This window comes from Hyla sarda, chromosome 3 (assembly GCF_029499605.1).
Source record: "Hyla sarda isolate aHylSar1 chromosome 3, aHylSar1.hap1, whole genome shotgun sequence".
In the NCBI taxonomy this organism is placed as follows: Eukaryota; Metazoa; Chordata; class Amphibia; order Anura; family Hylidae; genus Hyla; species Hyla sarda.
Genome location: NC_079191.1, coordinates 413,025,288 through 413,037,629, shown reverse-complemented (window position 1 = coordinate 413,037,629; position 12,342 = coordinate 413,025,288). Strand labels below are relative to the sequence as shown.

The 12,342-nt window shown below is 42.9% G+C and overlaps 1 protein-coding gene across 11 annotated transcripts in view; it reads left to right on the top strand.

Moving 5' to 3' along the window:
* Positions 1-12,342, top strand: part of KCNH1 (potassium voltage-gated channel subfamily H member 1) — a 436,746-nt gene that overhangs the window by 325,294 nt on the left and 99,110 nt on the right. For all 11 annotated transcript variants that reach the window (XM_056568221.1, XM_056568217.1, XM_056568220.1 and 8 more), the window contains one exon: positions 6,478-6,674. In XM_056568221.1, coding sequence (XP_056424196.1) covers positions 6,478-6,674 — 197 coding nt within the window. The remainder of the gene's footprint in view (positions 1-6,477; positions 6,675-12,342) is intronic.

Genomic DNA, 12,342 nt, shown 5'->3' with positions numbered 1-12,342 from the left:
GACCCGTATGACCCGAATCGCGGCAGATCGTTAGTGTGAATTCACCAACGATCTGCCGCGATCGCCGACATGGGGGGGTCTAATGACCCCCCTGGGCATTTGCGCGGGATGCCTGCTGAACGATATCAGCAGGCATCCCGGTCTGGTCCCCGCCCGGCGCGCGGCGGGGACTGAAATTCCCACGGGCGTATGGATACGCCCTGGGTCCTTAAGTACCAGGACGTCAAGGCGTATCCATACGCCCTAGGTCCTTAAGTGGTTAAAGGGGTACTCCCGTGGAAAACTTTTTTTTTTTTAAATCAACTGATGCCAGAAAGTTGAACAGATTTATAAATTATCTGTAGAAATATATATATTAGGGCTCAGGGTTTGAGACAACTGGACAGGTTGTGTTTAAAGTAATATTTCAATTTATTGATTGTATATAATGTGACAATTGAATATTAGATAAAATGTAAATAGCAGCAACTGCGTCTCACAGGGCCCTTGTGTAGGCGCAGCATCAACCATTAAGAACTATAGCATATGTATAGTACAGTATATAAAATATAAAAATATACTTGTAATTTTTTATATTTTATATACTGTACTATACATATGCTATAGTTCTTAATGGTTGATGCTGCGCCTAAACAAGGGCCCTGTGAGACGCAGTTGCTGCTATTTACATTTTATCTAATATTCAATTGTCACATTATATACAATCAATAAATTGAAATATTACTTTAAACACAACCTGTCCAGTTGTCTCAAACCCTGAGCCCTAATATATATATTTCTACAGACAAACTACAATCTGACACCTTGGGTATAAGTGTCTAATTAGGTAGCCCGGGTTTATTTGGTGGGTAGTCAGACAAGAGCCTCTCCAACTCTTCTAGATTAGATTTATAAATTACTTCTATTAAAAAATCTTAATCCTTCCAGTACTTTTTAGGGGCTGTATGCTAGAGAAGAAATGCTTTTCTTTTTGGATTTCTCTGATGTCACGACCACAATGCTCTCTGCTGACCTCTGCTGTCCATTTTTGGAACTGTCCAGAGCAGGAGAAAATCCCCATAGCAAACATATGCTGCTTTGGACAGTTCTTAAAATGGACAGCAGAGGTCAGCAGAGAGCATTGTGGTCGTGACATCAGAGATATCCAAAAAGAAAAGCATTTCTTCTGTAGTATACAGCCCATAAAATGTACTAGAAGGATTAGGATTTTTTAATAGAAGTAATTTACAAATCTGTTTAATTTTCTGGCACCAGTTGATAAAAAAAAAAAAAAGTTTTCCACGAGAGTACCCCTTTAACAGGTATCCCTGCTCCTGTATATTAATTCTATGAGAATACAAAAGTGTGCTGCCAATCATGTTGATGGCAGAATCTGCATATAAAACATAATACTTTGCCTGCAAAACCTTCACTAGGGGGAGATTACTGCATACTCCATACACATTAAGCTTAAAGGACAAGTATCATGGAAAAAAAGGATAGGGGATAGGGGGTCCGAGCGCTGGGGTCCCTCGTGATTTCCTGTTTGGAACCCCAGCTCTCCTTCCCAGTGGCACATCACAACCCCTGCCCGAAGCGGCATATCCATATTGCTCTATGGGAGAGCCATTCTGCAATCTTCGGCTCTCCCATAGAGCATTATAGAGGGGGCGTGGCTGCCCCCGCTTCGAGTGTTGGCGGTCCCCGCTTCGGGCCGGGGTCGTTACACGCCACTGGGAAGATTGCGGGGGCGGGGGGGGGGGGGGCGGTGCTCTGACCCCCTCGATCCTTTGGATAGGGGATAAGCTGTTTCTATGATACTTGTCATTTAATAATAACACAGTATACAGTGAGCTCCTAAGCTCCCCCTAGTGGTGGCTATAAATTGTATGTTATGTGTTTAATCTATGGTATTGCAGGTGATCAGGAGCTCTGTATCAGAATAAAAGAGCTCTTTCTGCTGTGTAGAAATATTAATGCGTCACTGTCATTTGAATAAACTTTTAACGTGTTGTCCAGACATGTCAGAGGTCTAGATCACCCAGATGTCACTCCTGAGACCCACTGCCATCGCAAGTTATAACCCTGTGAAGTGCGTGGCAGAGCTCTTCACTCCCTGGCCAGCTGCTCGGCTGAACAGGTTTGAGTGACAGTGAAGGTCGGGTTTGAGTGAAAGCCAGGGTCGGGTATAAGTGACAGTCGGGGAGTTTTGAACATTTCACCTGGCTGTAACTCGCATTTGCAGTGGCTCTCAGGAGTGATCAAAACTTTTAACATGTCTGGACGATATATCAAAAGTGTATTCCTATGACAGTGATGCTTAAATGGTGTACTCCGGAGGAAAAAATAAAATGTCAAATCAACTGGTGGCAGAAAATTATACAGCTTTTTAAATTACTTCTATTTAATATTCTTAATACTTCCAGTACTTATCAGCTGCTGGATGCACCAAGGGAAGTTGTGAAGTTCTTTCCTGTCTGACCACAGTGCTCTCTGCTGCCACCTCTGTCCGTGTCAGGAACTGTTCATGGCAGGAGCAAAACCCCATAGCAAACCACCCCTGCTCTGGACAGTTCCTGACACGGACAGCAGAGAGCACTGTGATCAGACTGGAAAGTACTACGCAGCTTCCTTTGGAGCATACAGCAGCTGATAAGTACTGGAAGGATTAAAATCTTTATTTAGAAGTAATTAACAAATATCTATAACTTTCTGACAATTTTTTTTCCTCCGGAGTACCCCTTTAAGTTATTAACCTTTTACCTTAAAAGCTACTTTAGGTGGACGCCTAAAGGGGTAATCCACTGGAAAACATTTTTTTTAAATCAACTGGTTCCAGAAAGTTAAACAGATTTTGTAAATTATTTCTATTTAAATATCTTAATCCTTCCAGTACTTATCAGCTGTTATATACTACAGAAGAAGCTATTTCCTTTTTGAATTTGCTTTCTGTCTGACCACAAAGGACAAAGGAGAGGGTAAAGCTGATGAAAAAATCCATAGACAAGTTATATAATGGACAACAAAAAGACTACTCCTGATGTTCACATTCTACACCTAATGATGAAAGGTAACCTAACAGTGCAGGCATACTTTACTATATTTTTACTGTATTAAATGGGTATTACAACTTTTTATGACAGAGCAGGTAGCTCCCAATAGTCCAAACTAGCAAAGCCTACTTTGCTCAACTTTACAATGTCCACCATGCCTTCACTAAATCTTCCCAGGCCTCCACCGATTCTTGTACACGTCTACAAAGTTGATCACAGAGTCTCTGGCCGCAGTCATGTGACTCAAATCCCTTGGAGTACTCTACACTTTTTAAAGTTATTTGACGTCAACGTACCAAGATGTCTGAAAAATGCGACCTATATTTACTATGGTCTGAAAGGTAAGTTTAATGGGGTACTCCGCCTTTAGACATAGGTGATCAGGATAGGATAGGTGATGTCTGATCGTGGGGGTCCTGCCGCTGGGGACCCCTGCGATCTCAGGTGCAGCACCCCAGACATCTGGTGCATGGAGCAAACTTTGTGACTGGCGATGCGGGGCGGAGGCTCATGACGTCACGGTCATGCCTTGCCCCTGATGTCACAGTCACTTCCCCTCAATGCAAGTCTATGGGAGGGGGCGTGACGGCCGTCACGCCCCTCCCATAGACTTACATTGAGTGGGCATGGCCATAAAATCACGAGCGGGGCGCGGCTCTAAACGAACGCCAGGTGCAGCAGGGAGATTGTGGGGGTACCCAGCGGCGGGACCCCTGCAATCAGACATCTTATTCTCTATCCTTTATATAGGGAATAAGATGTCTAGGGGCGGTGTACCCCTTTAAGGAACACCTATGTGTCCTATATGTTATGAGAATCCCAGTGTGTTTTCGCTGTTGTTACTTTTCTTCCCGTACATTCGGTTATATAACTTGCGCTGCACACGTGGCACTGCTGGTGCTGATAAGAATTATATGGGTCATCACTCCTCTGTGTTTGTTGTTCTCAGCATTGAATAATAAAAAAAAATGAAAGACTTCCATAAATAGATGTTATTTATAGGCGTACAGATACTCAGCAGAGGCCTACGCACTTCTAGAGGGTGCTCTATTACGGCTCTATTCAGCTTGAAACCTTATGGGTTTCAGTTCCTCAATTTCTAGATCTCTGCTTGCTGTCTGTGCAAAATCTTTTACAGCATGCCTGGCAACAATTCTGACTTAGGCTGGGTTCACATCACGTTTTTACCAATACGGGACCGCATACGGCTGGGGGGAGCTAAAACCTTGCGCTCCCGTATCCCTGCCGTATGCAGCCCGTATGTAACTCATTTCAGTGAGCCGGCCGGAGTGAGACGCTGACTCTGGTCGGCTCATTTTTGCCCCGTATGCGGTTTTCTACCACACCTCAAACCGTGGTCGACTACGATTTTAGGTGCGGTGGGAAAATCGCATACGGGGCAAAAATGAGCCGACCGGAATCAGCGTTTCACTCCGGCCGGCTCATTGAAATGAATTACATACAGGCCGCATACAGCAGGAATACGGGAGCGCAAGGTTTTAGCTCCCCCCAGCCATATGCAGTCCCGTATTGGTAAAAACATGATGTGAACCCAGCGTTAGTGGGATAATCTACGAACTGGATGTAAAGATAGGTGGGGTTCATGCAAACCTTGCCCCAAATGTGGGAGTTTTAAGACATACTCAGGGTGGGGCTTAAATGTTCAGATTTTGTTGATCTAAATGTTGGTAAGAATGATAACTGGGCTCCTTAGCTACCGTGTTCCCGTTAAATTGTCAGGGTTACTTACACACCATATTGTTATATGCTTTTAAAACTGTATATACCTATACAGTACTGTGTATAGATTGTTTGCTACATGCTTTGTAGTGTTGAGCGGCATAGGCCATATTCGAATTCGCGAATATTCGCGAATATATGGACGAATATTCGTCATATTCGTGAATATTCGCATATTCGTAATAGTCCCGTTTTATTTTCGCATATGTGAATATTCGCACATGCGAAAATTTACATATACGAAAATTTGTATATACAAAAATTAACACATGCGAAAATTTGCATATGCGAAAATTAGCATATGCAAATTTTCGCATGTGCGAAACTTTGCACACCAGTCTCACACAGTAGTATTAGAGCCTTCTTACACCACATAAGCTGGAAGCAGAGAGGGATGATCACTGTGATGTGTACTGTGAAAAAAAATAAAAATAAAAAAAACGAATATTCGTAATTACGAATATATAGCGCTATATTCGCGAATATTCGCGAATTCGCGAATATGCGATATTCGCCAATAAAATTTGAATTGCGAATATTCGCGAGCAACACTAATGCTTTGTACTATGCTTTGAACTTCCTCCTTAAGTTCACCGCTGGGTCCTATGACCCAAGGGTAGACCACATGCCTTGAAGAGTATAACAGTTTTATGCCACTTCCAGGAAATTGCTCCTGAGATGGAAATTGCTCTAAAAAGATTGAAAGGGCAAGATGATGGGAGTAAGTGTAAGGCTAAGTTCACACTGCTGCAGTCACTAATAGTGAACAGCTGTCAGTAAAGGTCTGTCACTGGGGAGGAGGAGAGTCCTAGTGTCTGTGAGTCCGGAAGAAGCGCATCTAGTGCAAAACTTCACCGGCAGTCGCCTCACTTCTAAGCGCCCTGCTTCATGTCTGAGATCGGGTCGTCTGTCGTTGCCAGAGTAGTCGAGCTATTGCAGCCCTGTGGTGAGTGCGCGTACCCTGTTTTTTCTTATGTTGGTACTTAAGTTCACACTGCCGTTGTGCCCCAACCCGTTTTGGGTTCGTTAAGTACAACTGAAACCTCCGGGTCCCGACCAATCTTATTGACTTGAATGGGGTCTATTGGGTGCCTGGAATTTTACAGGAGTTGAACAGAGAAAAAATATAGAGAATGCTGTATCTTTTTTCTCCGCTCTACTCCTGTTCTTCAAACTGATTAGCCAACAGATCTCCCTTTAGTGGACAATAAATATTTAATATCAACTCTATATGTTTTGAAAGATTCCTCAGCATGAGAGGATGCACTCCATACTGGTGTCTTTTGCATAACACAAAGGAGGTGTTGACTGATCCATATTGATTGGCTGGTGGCTTCTTTTTGACTTTCTAAAAAAAAAGCATAATTCTTCATCTGCACATAATTCTTCATCTGCACATGTAATAGGTGACAAATGACAAATGATGAAAGCAAAGCGCCACATAAGCGATCCAGTCATTGTTAATGCGGCCCTCCCCACCCAATGGTTGAACCTTGGATTAGGCTCTCTATAGTAGCTGTGATCTACAAAATCGGTGCTTGTTTACAAGGAATGGTGCCCTAAAGGTCCGTGAGAGATGGGCCCAAGAGGCCTGGGTTCTTGAGGCCAAATATTCTGATCATTCCATTCTTCCAGTAACCATCTGTATGTATTGGTGTTCATAGGTTTTAACGGTTGCTGAAAAACACTCCTTTTGTCTTTGCAGGTAAAGGTGATGTATTTGGAGATATATTCTGGAAAGAGACCACCCTGGCTCCATCTTGTGCAAACGTTAGAGCTCTGACGTACTGCGATCTTCACGTCATCAAGAGAGATGCCTTACAGAAAGTGCTGGATTTCTACACTGCCTTCTCTCATTCCTTTTCCCGAAACCTTATTCTTACTTATAACCTGCGTAAAAGGGTAAGTGTGACTCCTAAATGATGTTCTATGTGGATTTCCATAACTTATTTTAGTGATGATACATTATATTACTGTACAATATCCTGAGTGCCTCTCATTGTGCTAAGTGGCACTTTGGCGTCCCCGGCACCAGTACCAGGAAGTGGGACATGGCGGAGATAGAGAGCAGTGAAACCGGAGGCTACGGGGACCAAGTGAGAAGTGAGCATAGGGGTTTTGATTGTTTAAGCAGCCTGGCCATGGTTTAAAATTAATAAATAAATTTAAACAAAAATTTGTGCTGGAGAGCCCGTTTACAAGGACAGGGTCATACCGGATCGCCAGAGGGTTGTAGGCTATGAATGTGGTTGTGAAGATGTGTTGGTCATGTGTAGGTTCATACTGACCCAGCACCAATTTTAGGGTGTGACAAAATGGGCTACTGTTAAGGCCGAGGGCATAACTAAAAACTATAGGTCCCCATAGCAAAATGAGCAGTGGTCCCCAACCCACTCCTCAGGGCCCACTAAAACCCATTCCAGTTTTTTTCAGTTACTCCATTGAAATAGAACAGAAAAAATACAAATCCTGGACTCTTGATGGCCTTGAGGACTGGGGGTGAGACCTATGGACTAGGGAACCCGTATAATTGTGCTAGATAGTACAATGCCACCAGCTTGTCATTTACTACAAAAGGTACAATGTTCTTACATTATAACACGTCTGGGCCCCATATTAGCTGCGGGGCCTCCTACTGCTATACACTGACCCATTTCTAGTGGTGCGATCCAGCCAGTTTGGGCAAATAATTTGTTTAAATCACAGCTGGTGCTCTGTTATGGGAAGAAGCGGATCCAGTCCCATTTAGCCAGTACAACATCATGTACTTTATGCAGCGTGTTCAGCGTTTTTGTGATTTTGGAATGAGTCAAAGAAGATCCGGACAGCAATCCTGCACTCACCACAATGGTACAAATCACTCGGCTACTCTCGTGGGACCTCCAGCTAACAGGCAGACAAACACAGCGTGGGGCGCTCTCTGAGCGCCCCACGCTGTGTTTGTCTGCCTGTTTGCTGGAGGTCCTGTGAAAGGAGCCGAGTGACTCGTACCATTGCGGTGAGTGCAGGATTGCTGTCCGGATCTTCTTTGACTCATTCCTAAGTATTCTATATGCTTGATATCCTAGCACCACCGTTGGACAAGTATTGCCCTATTTCCCACAGTGTGTATCCTTTATCCAGCTGTTGCTCTTTGTGGGTTACATATTGATTAGTGGTGCTGTTCTGATATTCTTTACTTTATGTTTTTGTGATTTTGCCATTGTTAAAAGTGGCTATACCACTGATTTGCATCCTCCTCCTTCGGTCGCCAATTACTGTGCCAGTATAACGGATGTTTGCAGGTTGGTAGGAGCCTGTAGCTGAAAATTTCAGTCCCACCCCTGCTGATATCCTATAGGTGGAAAGAACCCTTTGGAGATGGTGCTGCGGCTTCCTCGGAAATGAAGAGGATGGACTGGATGTATTTTAAAAGGTTCACAGGGGAACCACTTTTATTAGATCAAAGAAAATAAAAAATCGGGGATGACGCGTTTCGGGAGGTGCCCTCCCTTCCTCAGATCAAGATCTTGTTGTCTTCTGATCCTGATCTGAGGAAGGGAGGGCACCTCCCGAAATGCGTCATCCCCAATTTTTTTTTCTTTGATCTAATAAAAGTGGCTCCACTGTGAACCTTTTAAAATACATCCAGTCCATCATCTTCATTTTCCGAGGAAGCCGCAGCACCATCTCCAAAGGGTTCTTTTCACCTATACTTCTCTTCCCTTGCAACAGGACAGCAGTGCAACTGTTCCCTGCAATCCAGAAGGTGAGCGGCCATCTATATGGTTCTTTTGGCCTTTCCTTGAACTCCACCACTTTTGCTACCAAGGGTAATGCACTAGGCGCCGGTATCGGTCTCCTCTCTTTTTTCTCCTACAGATTGCTGATATCCTAGGGTGGGCCTGAGGACTAGAAATATACGGTAGTCTTATGTGGTCACTATATAGTATTACTGTCTAGATACTTTATGGAGGTGTTATTTGGGGATGGTATTGCCGTGTTTTGTGGGCATTGTATAGAAGTACTATCTGGCATTGTATTGGAGAGTAAATAGTGCATCTATATCTACATTTTGAGAAACTTTCTAAAAATCTTAAAAGGGGGGTGGGTGATACTTTGCTTATTGCCCAGGGCTCCATTTTCTACAAAACTTGGAACCCCCCCATCTATTCATTGGCTCATAAGTGGCGGTATGATCTGCCTTTGTGATGTGAACACCAATGAAAGAGGGCACCTCAGGCTTCAATTTACAGTTTTTTTTTTTTGTGTTATATTCTGTTCTGGTATTTTATGTTCTTTTTTTGGCACTTTGTATATTTGGGTTGTTGCATAAGCTTTTATAAGGAACTGTTCTTTTTTTCCATTACTATGACTCATTGGTTTACATGGGAATTGACTGAACAAAACCTTCTGTTCATTGTTTTAAAGGTGATATTTTTTCTTGTATGTTATTTTTATACAGCAAAGGGGAAAAAAATGTCATTTCTGTCACTAATGGAATGTCAAGAGAGCAATTCTGAACCTCTGCTCGGGGTGAGGAAATGAGTCAGAGGCCTCCGTGTGATTTATGCCTCAAACCTGAGTTCACCAAGAGAGAATTCAGGAGCTTTGTACTGTTCCGGGGAACGAAGGGATGAAATGGTTGTAGGTGGCTCAGAGTTCACATTTCATGGCTGCCTGACAATCTAGAAGGGGTCACAACGTATCTGTGATTACTGACGCTTCTATCATAAAATGATTACTAAAATGTCAACTAAATGTGATATATCCTAAAATGGATCTCTGAATAACAGTACAGCACTAAAATAATAAGACCCTGTTTACATCTACAGTAGTGCTTGAAAGTTTGTGAACCCTTCAGAATTTTTCTATATTTGTCTATAAATTTGACCTAAACCTAGACATTTATTTATTCAGGAAAATGATCCAATATCACAAATCTGTGAGTGGCAGAAGTATATGAACCTTTGCTTTTTGTATCTGGTATGTCTCCCCTTGTGCAGCTATAACTGGATCCAAATGTTTCCGGTAGTTGTTGACCAGTCCTGTATATCGGCTTGGAGGAATTTTAGCCCAATATTCCATACAATACATCTTCAACTTGTTCTGTTGGTGGTTTCCTTCCCTGAACTTTAGTTCCTTCCACAACATTTCTGTTGGATTAAGGTCAGGACTTTGACTTGACCTTTCCAAAACTTAAACTTTACTATTCTTTAAAGGGGTATTCCGCCCACAGACATCTTATCCCCTATACAAAGGATAGGTGATAAGATGTCTGATCGAGGGGGTCGTGCCACTGAGACCCACTGCGATCTCCGTGCAGCACCCGTGCCGCGCCCGGCATTCTAAACAGTATGTTTAGAATGCTGGGTTTGAGCAGCTGAAGACGTCAGACCATGCCCCCTCGTGATGTCACCCCACACCCCCTCCATTTATGTCTATGGGAGGGGGTGTGATGGCCGTGGCGCCCCCTCCCATAGACATGAATGGAGGGAGCGTGGTGTGATGTCACGTCTCCGGCCACCCAAACTCAGCGTTCTAAACATACTGTTTAGAATGCCGGGTGCTGCACTGAGATCGTAGAGGTTCCCAGTGTCAGGACCCTCCATGATCAGACATCTTATCCCCTATCCTATGGATAGGGGATAATATACTGTATGTGTGGGCAAAATACGCCTTTAAGTATTATTTGGTATTATTGTGCTGAGTGGCACTGTGGCATTATAGGCGCCAGTACCAGGAAGTGGGACATGGCGGAGATAGAGAGCAGTGATACCGGAGGCTACAGGGACCAAGTGAGAAGTGAGCATAAGGGTTTTGTTTGTTTAAGCAGGCAGCCTGGCCATGGGTAAAAATAAATAAATAAATTGAAACAAAAAATTTTGCTGGACAGCCCGTTTACAAGGACAGGGTCATACAGGATTTGCCAGAGGGTTGTAAACTATGAATGAATCAGCTGACTAGTGAGTCAGGTCTCGGCCGCATTGCAACCTGGGAAAAATCCGAGACAACAGTCATTTTGTATGCTGTTAAAAAATAAATATTGGGGTGAAAATCACAGGAGAATTTTGAGAAAACCGTCACACACAGGTACGGACACTATATTATGAACTACACTAACTTTACAGCCGCTGTAGCATAGTCTAATAAAAAAAAATTCCTGGAATACCCCTTTAAGGCCACAAAACTAGACCACTCACTATCCGAAAACAGTTACCTACAGATGTTAAATGCAGCCAAGAACTGTCCATGCAACAATTCCCTGACATGCTATTCTTAGATCCTACAGTATTTAGTGGCTCCACTTCTTCTATTTAGTTGCAATATATTAGGATATAAAGAATTTACAAATGTCATTAGCAACAAATTGTCAATTTAGGAGCCCTATGCACCTGGTCCCTCTGTCTTCCAGGAGCTCATTGTTGTCTAATTATAGACCTCGCCCTCGGGTCAACTAAACCCAGCTGGACAGCTTCAGCATGGTGCCCAGTGAGTGCCCGTCTGCCCCGGACCGCTGCCTGTAAGCCAGCTATGTGTATAATCACAGGAGAAAGATTCCCCTTCTGCTTTCTACTGTAGATATCAGACATATTGAAATAAAATGCATTATTAATGCCCATCCTGCTATATACCCAGGTTTTATGACATTACGCTGCACAGCGAAACTTGAAGCTTATTCATGTAAATCTATATTCAGCATAAAATAGCGCAATCTGAACATTATCATTGTAGGACGGCATTACTCATTCAGTTTCATCTGATTCAGAAGACTTTCATGTTAGGGCTCGAAATAATTTCCTATCTTTATTAGATTCCTGAACGGCAAAAGTGCCTACTTATGCACTGATGTGTCCTTTAGTATTGTACTTTTTCCCATTGCTTTTTCATAGCCAATGTTCCTTTCTTGTTTGCTAATATGTCAGCACCTACATACAATGTGAACCAATCTCTCAAAGGGTAACGTAGGAGTATGCCACGTGGTACCTATAAGAACAAGAAATCAAGCGCTCCATAGGGTAAAACCAACCACACAAAACCTGCGCAGATGAAAAGTTGCTTAGCTGCCCATAGCAACCAATCAGATCGCTTTTTTCATTTTGCAGAGGCCTTGTCAAAAATATAAGAAGGGATTTGATTGGTTGCTATGGGCAACTAGGCAACTTTTCGTCTGCACAGGTTTTGATAAATCTCCCCCAAGGTGAGAGAAAGTAATGGAATAACCTCCCACCCTGGGAAGTTGTGTAAGTTCATTCACAACAATGGTAAAGGCACTAGTGTTGAGCGCATCGGCACTTTGCGATTTCGCAAATATTTTGAATATAGCGATATATATATATATATATTCGTAATGACGAATATTCCTTTTTTTTTTTCTTTTTTCACAGTAGACATCACAACAATGATGTGTACTGTGTAAAAAAAAAAAAAAAAAGGGACCATCCATCCATCCCTGCTTCCAGCTTGTGGTCCAAAGAAGGCTCCAATATTATTTACTGTGTGAGTCGGTGTGGAGCGCGAATATTTTGTATATGCGAATATGCAAATAATCAAAAATATCGGCACTTCCAAAGCACACTGATCCCCTCCC